The following is a 7,889-nucleotide window of genomic DNA, read 5'->3' as shown; positions in this document are numbered from 1 at the left end:
TTTCGTTGGGTCCTGAGCCTTATCATTGGGTTAGGATATGAACACTAAGATTACTCAATCTCTGCCTTGAGGTAAGTAATCATATAAAACAATACCAAAAATGTATAAATACCAAAAAAAAGTAATCATATAAAACACCACCACCTGTTTTATTTTCTTGTTTATTTTTCTCTTGGACATTGTGGAGAGACAAAGAAACGAGTCAATTTTTCAAAAACTTCTAATTTCTAAACCTAAAAACTACAAACGGGTTTGACCAAAAAAAATATCTAACTGAAAGAAAGTTATACTTATATGGCGGTAATACCAACGGCAAGTAAGATTTGAAATTGAATGTCAGAACAATTAACAATACTTAAAAACAAAAATAATATGTATTTTAAATTTTTTTATTTTAACAAATTACCCAAAACTTAAATTTTATATAGTTTTTATAAAAATATTAATCTAATATTAATTAGATAGTAGAAGGCAGTATTTTGAGCTAATAAATTATAGTTTAAATAGCATAATTTTTTTATATTCATTTACGAAGTCGCAACATTTTGGAGTTGGAAGTAGAACGTTATCTTTCTAAGAAAACTAGGGACCATGTCACAAAAAGTCTTGTGCTTAAAAGTCTGCTAAATCGGATCCAAATCTCACATGGCGCAATCATCGCATACCATTATATTCCACCGTCAATTTTTGAATTAATATTACTACTAACGACAAATTGCTATTCAAGTTTGTAATCTTCTAATCATGATCAATAAGGTGATCTCAGCTATACTCAAAGTCGTATAAATTTTTAAGTGGAATTAGAGTTGTGATTAAGCAGTGATTAGCAGAAACAAGAGATATTAGTTTTCAATTTCAAATAAGTGTCCCACACTCCTACCAACTTCCACTTTCCACACTCGGTAGTGTACCCCAATCAAACAAATGGATTGGATCCACACATTGGATAATTAGTCAAATTTGACTTGCAATTACATTTAATTACTTTCAAATAATCACTCAATTTGGCCATTTCATTCTTAATCACTCTCATCTCTTGCCATTTATTTGCCTAAAATTAAAGAATATTTTTCTAATTGAATAAGGTAGCAATATTTGAAAATTCAAAAAATTTTATGTATGTAATAATTTATTTTTTTTATAGAAAAAACTTATTTCATGGATGCTTATAATTAAATACTTGACAATGTATCTTTTGCTTTTTTATATAAAAAAAGTTATTTGTTAGTATGAAAAGATGTATAACACAAAAAATTAACAAACATTAGTTAATTTATAAGAAAATTAGAAAGTAAAAGAAAAAGTTTGCAACCAATAAAAAGGATTCGAAAAATTAGTTGTCATTAATGTAAGTTGTTCCATTTGAGTAATTTTGGAGAAACAATTGTTATTAAGAAGCAATATTAGAATTAGATGCATAACTTAAGCATAGAGTTTTATGTGTTAGGGAAAAAGATGAAAAAGCAAGCAATAGTAGTTGATGACACATTCCATATTAGAAGGCCAAAGTGGAAGCATTTAATAATGTTTCAGATCCAGCCAGCCAGCCATAGCCACAATTTTATTCTTCGTCGTAATTTAATTGAATAACAGCGACAATTCTATATATTGCTGTAAAGGTTTCAAGCTGGGGCTGGCATTTGGTAAGATAGAGTAGAGTTTAAATTTTATTCTAATTTTATTTGTAGATTAAAAATTTTTTTAAAATTTTATTTTACTCTATTTTTAAATTAAAAATTTCTCAATCCTAACCTTACATGCACCCTAAATTTTTAAATCCTACCTTATTCGATTCTATTCGCAGAAAAATAAAAAAAAATTTAAGCAAATATAAAATTCAACCATTCCAAATTTCATACATATTAATAAAATAAAATATAAAAAATTAATTTTAAATTAAAATTAAAAATAATAAAATCTTAAAGAAATCTAAGATAAAATTATAAATAATATGATCATCTAGTTTAGTGGTTATTTCAAGTTTTTATAAGAGAAAAATTGTGTGTTCAACACTCACTTTCTTCTCTACATATCTTACCCTACTCTACCCGCACTACAACAACATTATCTATATATGTTGCTTTTACAACAACAACAACAATAATAATAATAAAATTTAATTATTTTATCAATTTTTATAGTTTTACTAAGTTTTCAATTATATTTTTATACTTTTTTCTTTTTAATTGATCCATATATCATATCAGATTTTGTAATTAAATCTTTGTCATAATAAAAATGTTGAAATTAATAGAATATTACATAAAATAAAATAAATATGGCTAACACTCAACTGAATATTCTATTTTTTTTAACATAATATTCTGTTAATTCTAACTTTTTTCGTAGAGACTTAATTACAAAATATGATATAATATAAAGATTTAATTAAAAATAAAAAATATAAATACCTAATTAAAAATTCAGTAAAATTATAGAAATTAGCATAATAATAATAATAATAATAATAAAAGTTTAATTATTCTATCAATCCTTATAATTTTACTAAATTTTTAATTAAGTTCTTATACTTTTTTTTAATTAACAAAATATTATATTAAATAAAATAAATATGACTAACACTCAACTGAATATTTTGTTTTATTTTATATAATATTTTGTTAATTCTAATTTTTTTTTGTCATAATAAGAACTTAATTATAAAATTTAATATAATATAAGAATTTAATTAAAAATTTAATAAAATTATATAAATAATAATAATAATAATAATAATAATAATAATAATAATAATAATAATTCACTTTGATGTGACATATTGTATGGTTCAAAGAATCACTGCTACTTACAGTTGTCAATATGTCTAATATAATATGATATTTTACATGCCTGGCCCTTCAACAACGGCAACATGGTACACAATCACAACGGCATTATTGTTCTTCTAGCTAATGTTACATTAATTAATTAATTAATTAATTATTATAATATAGTGTTAGTATGTGGGTTTCATTTTCATATTTGATATTTGAGTATTTTAGAAACCATGCTTTTGAGCTGGTCTCCTGTAAATCATGCGCCAAAATCGGTGTGACAAATTATGGGCTAAATTTAATATCGAAGTTATTGCAAGATAGATTATAGAATATAGATAGCTACTTTACTTGGCATTAATCTCAGGTGTTAATTGTAGTACTGCAACTTCCTACTAAAGGTAATGCGTAGGTTTCACTCTCTATCATACATATTTAGCTTCTTATATACATCACTTTTTATTTGTTATGGCATGTTGGTCTACAAATCAATAGGAATTTTTTAAATAAATAAAAATAATCAACCCATTCTAATTTATTTTTTTACTTATTTTTATTGAAGTAATAATGAAAGCTCAAGAAGAAGTAAGAATATTTACTTTACTCTGTTTCTTATATATGAATTAAAATATTGAGATGTTTTATGGTATTTATTTTTGTTACGGTTTAAATTTTAGAATTAGATCTAAAGCAATAGTTTGTTCACATATATTTTCTTTAAAGATATAGTTTTTATGACAATCAAGATAGAATTTTAATAAGATTATGTCTAAATCTAGAACAAATCAAATTAGATTTTTTGAAAATATTATGCCTAATAAAAGGTGCAATATTAGTTTCAAATGAGCGAAATTCTATCTTAATTCTTATTGCCTGCTTATTATATTTAGACAAAAATATTATTATTATTTAATTTTAATAAGATAAATAATATAATAACTAATTTATAATTATGAATAATTTAATGGTAAGAGCATTTTAATTTAAGAAATTAGATATCATAATGTTTAAAAATAAATAAAAAATAAATGTTGAACGGAAAATATAATTTATATCACTTTCTTATTCATGGAGGTTTTGTTAATTTGTCATTGTATTATAGTCAATACTAAATTTTTTTGATAAATATGGAAGTATAGTAGTTACCTTATTTTTTTATAGTCTAATATATAGTTAGAATTTCAAATGAAGTATTAAGCAGGTTTTCCCTCCTTCTGAACCAAGTAAATGATTCTCAATTTCTCACTACAAATAAGAGAAAAAAAAAGGAAAATGATGACAACGACAAGGAGGACAATAACCACACTTTAAACCCTTTTTGCCATTCCTGTTTTCAATCCACTCATCATTCTTTCTTTTGCTTTAAAATATCAAAAGGGGTTGTTGAAGTTGAAGGGGTGGAAATAAGTAGAGGGATGTAAGAGTAAGAGTACTAAGTTGAAGAAACAGAGAAGAAAGGAAATGAAGTGAATGTGTGAAGAAACAAAACACTATAAAGATCCATTACAAGTGAAACAAGGTAGGTTGTGCTATTTCCTTCTAATGTTCTTGTGTAATCTTATGCCTTTGCTTCCATTTTATTTATTTATTTATTTTCTTCTTTCTTAATATTTTGCTTCAAGAATCATTCCACAATATAATGATTCATCACTCTTAACTATCAAAATATAAATGATTGGATTCCCAAATCCTTCTTCTCCAAAACAGAATCATTACATTACATTAATTAATATCTTACAACACCCTCTACTCATCACATAGTACACAAAGCAAACAAATTTTGACCAACCAACCTTCATGGATTCAATCCTACAAAACACAGGTATTGTTTTTGGTTCTGTTAATACCATTTTAATGGGCTCGAAGTTTGGTGTGCTTATTTTAATGCTCCACTTCTCTCTTTTTTTTTAAGAGAAATTGGTAAATAAGAGGGATGTTAAACTCTATTTTGTTTTCCATAAATAATAACAATAATAATAAAATGTGTTCATGTTAAAAGGTGTTTTATATTCTGCATGGCAGACAGAGAAAAATGATGGTCCGTATAATAAAAGTGTGTAATATTATGTAAGCATGAAACATGTGGAAGAAAAACATAACCAGAAGAAGAAGTTGAATTCAATTTTATTTGATATAAAGAAGTTGAATTCAATAAGGTGAATTTGGTAATTGGCAATTTGGCATAGAATGTGATGTGAGGTAAGAATTTTGAATATGGTGCGCTCCAACGTTCAAATACTGCAGAGATCCCCGTGATTCATCAAACGGTCACAAATTTCCATGTGAATTTCTTTATCTCATCCAAGGCTCCATCATAGAATTGCCTCTTATTTCTATTTCATATACTTTGATTAATATGTAACTATAATAACAATAACAATAACAATACTATAAATAAGAGACTGCTCAATGATGCATGCAGATCTGGAACAACATTATAACTGAGTCACACTTACTCTTCTTTCCCCATCACTCTCATCATTATACCTTCTTCTCTAAGTGTAATAATAATAGTAATAGCAACTGGTACTTTTGTTACTTTACTTTCTTTTACTAAATATATATTTATTAGTATTCTTTTCATAACTGAAACTTTTTTATTTTTTCAGGCACCAACTGAGATCAGATCAATCAAGTTCCCAAGTTACAAAATGCGATTTTGGATATGGGGTCTCAACCTTGTTCTCATACTTTCAATCCTCAGCCAGTTCTCAAAAATTGCTGCAGAGGAACAGGCTCCAATCTGTTCAGAAGAAGATAGAGCTTCTCTGCTAAGATTCAAAGCAGGGATACTGCAGGACACAACAGAGACACTGTCTTCATGGACCGGAAAAGACTGCTGTGACGGCGGTTGGGAAGGAGTTCAATGCAATCCTTCGACGGGGCGAGTCAATGTGCTGCAGATACAGAGGCCTGAAAGAGATAGTGACACATTCATGAAGGGAACTCTGTCTCCTTCATTAGGCAATTTGCACTTTCTAGAGGTATTGATTATCAGTGGAATGAAGCATATTACTGGACCAATTCCTCCTAGCTTATCGAATTTAACCCGCCTTACGCAGCTAGTACTCGAAGACAATTCTCTTGGAGGTTACATTCCTCCCAGTTTAGGCCGTTTATCATTGCTGCAGACACTTTCACTTAGTGGAAACCATCTCAAGGGGCAAATCCCTCCAACACTAGGGAGTCTGAGAAACCTTGTCCAGATCAATTTGGCAAGAAATCTCTTGTCAGGTCCAATACCCTTGAGTTTCAAACCCCTTAGGAACATGCAATACCTTGATCTTAGCTACAATTTGCTATCCGGGTCTATCCCGGATTGTATAGGTGACTTCAAAAACTTGACTTATATAGACCTGTCTAATAACCAACTAGCAGGAAGAATTCCAGTGTCCATGTTCAGCCTTGTCAATCTTTTAGATTTGTCCTTGAGCTTTAACAACCTCACAGGGATCATTCCAGACCAATTTGGAAGCCTGAAATCCTTAACAACTCTTCAGCTCAGCAGTAACCAGCTCACAGGACATGTTCCACTATCCATATCAAGATTGCAGAACATTTGGTATCTTAATTTATCAAGAAATGGCCTATCTGATCCCTTACCAGCTATCCCTCCTAAGGGAATCCCTTCCCTTTTGTCCATAGACCTATCTTACAATAATCTCAGCCTTGGAAGTATTCCTGATTGGATCAGAACCAAGCAGCTCAAAGATGTCCATTTAGCAGGGTGTAAATTGAAGGGACCTCTCCCACATTTCAATAGACCTGACTCTTTGAACTCCATAGACCTATCAGACAATTACCTAGTTGGTGGCATTTCAAATTTCTTCACAAACATGTCTAGCTTACAAATGGTTAAGCTCTCAAACAACCAATTGAAGTTTGACATTTCTCAGATGAAAGCACCAGAAGGGTTATCTTCCATAGACTTGCATGGAAATCAGCTAGTGGGTTCACTATCCACAATCCTAAATAACAGGACAACAAGTTCTTTGGAGGTTATAGATGTATCAAACAATTTCATTTCAGGTCGCATACCGGAATTCATTGAAAGATCAAGCTTGAAGGTGCTAAACTTGGGGTGCAACCAGATATCAGGTTCATTGCCAGTTTCAATCTCAAATTTGATGGAACTAGAGAGATTGGATATTTCAAGGAATCACATATCAGGAAGCATCCCTACAGGTTTAGGTCAGTTGGTAAAACTGCAATGGCTTGACATATCCATAAATGGATTAACAGGACAAATTCCAAGTAGCCTGTCACAGATCAGTAATCTAAAGCATGCAAACTTCAGGGCAAACAGGCTATGTGGAGAGATACCACAGACAAGACCATTCAATATCTTTCCACCAGTTGCTTATGCCCACAATTCTTGTTTGTGTGGCAAGCCTTTACAGCCATGTAAGGGAAACCTACAGAAGAAGAAGATAGGTCAGTGAGATGCTGACCGAATCATCAAGCTAGTACAAGTGCTCATGAATTGTGATCACTGTTACATGAGCAATATAGAATAGGCACCACCACATTTCATTCTTTCTTTACTATTTCTACGGTTGACCAGAATCCTTAAGTTCATTTTAAATTCAATACTATTTATATTTATAATAAGACATGCCAAAATCTTTCATTGTTCATTAGATTCGAGTTCCGAATTGTCCAAACAAAAACGGCACATGTGTGGAACTTATACATTGCTCTCACATAACCAGAAAAACTATATTCAAGGCACCAACACACATAATAGAAACGTTACAAGTAATGAATCAATATTCTTAAACGGATGAAAGTTACTTCATCTGATGTAATATTTCATAACTACACAACATTGTTCCTAGAACCAAAGATGTTTTATGTAGCTAAATAAAAACTGAAAAGGCAGTGTTTTCAATTGAAATGGAAAGCAGCCTAGAAAATTGACACCAGAATTTTTAGTTTTTGGTCAAAGTCAAGCATAGTTGTGTAATAGACCAAGATTCTGATTGCTGAGTTCCACAAATAAATTCAATTCTGCAAAACTGGTTTATGAATTTTCGTGTGATATATACATATGCTTTAGGAAACTTTTGCAGAAACAAAATTGGAAACTCAGAAGCAAAATGAAAAATGGAAGAG

The 7,889-nt window shown here is 29.7% G+C and overlaps 1 protein-coding gene across 5 annotated transcripts; it reads left to right on the top strand.

The window, feature by feature from the left end:
- Positions 1 to 3,151: 3,151 nt before the first annotated feature.
- Positions 3,152 to 7,425, top strand: LOC130947609 (LRR receptor-like serine/threonine-protein kinase FLS2). 5 transcript variants are annotated; one of them, XM_057876312.1, is made up of 3 exons: positions 3,152 to 3,175; positions 4,152 to 4,293; positions 5,384 to 7,425. In XM_057876312.1, exon 3 carries the CDS (start codon positions 5,426 to 5,428, stop codon positions 7,214 to 7,216), a length of 1,791 nt encoding a protein of 596 aa, XP_057732295.1. In that variant the 5' UTR covers positions 3,152 to 3,175; positions 4,152 to 4,293; positions 5,384 to 5,425; the 3' UTR covers positions 7,217 to 7,425. The 5 variants fall into 5 exon arrangements, with proteins under 5 accessions (XP_057732295.1, XP_057732294.1, XP_057732298.1 ...); XM_057876311.1 differs by lacking the exon at positions 3,152 to 3,175 and having other exon boundaries at positions 4,063 to 4,293; XM_057876315.1 differs by lacking the exons at positions 3,152 to 3,175; positions 4,152 to 4,293 and adding an exon at positions 4,414 to 4,596.
- The last annotated feature ends 464 nt before the right edge of the window (positions 7,426 to 7,889 follow it).

Source organism: Arachis stenosperma, chromosome 9, assembly GCF_014773155.1.
Source record: "Arachis stenosperma cultivar V10309 chromosome 9, arast.V10309.gnm1.PFL2, whole genome shotgun sequence".
In the NCBI taxonomy this organism is placed as follows: Eukaryota; Viridiplantae; Streptophyta; class Magnoliopsida; order Fabales; family Fabaceae; genus Arachis; species Arachis stenosperma.
This window is presented reverse-complemented; position numbering and strand designations above follow the sequence as displayed.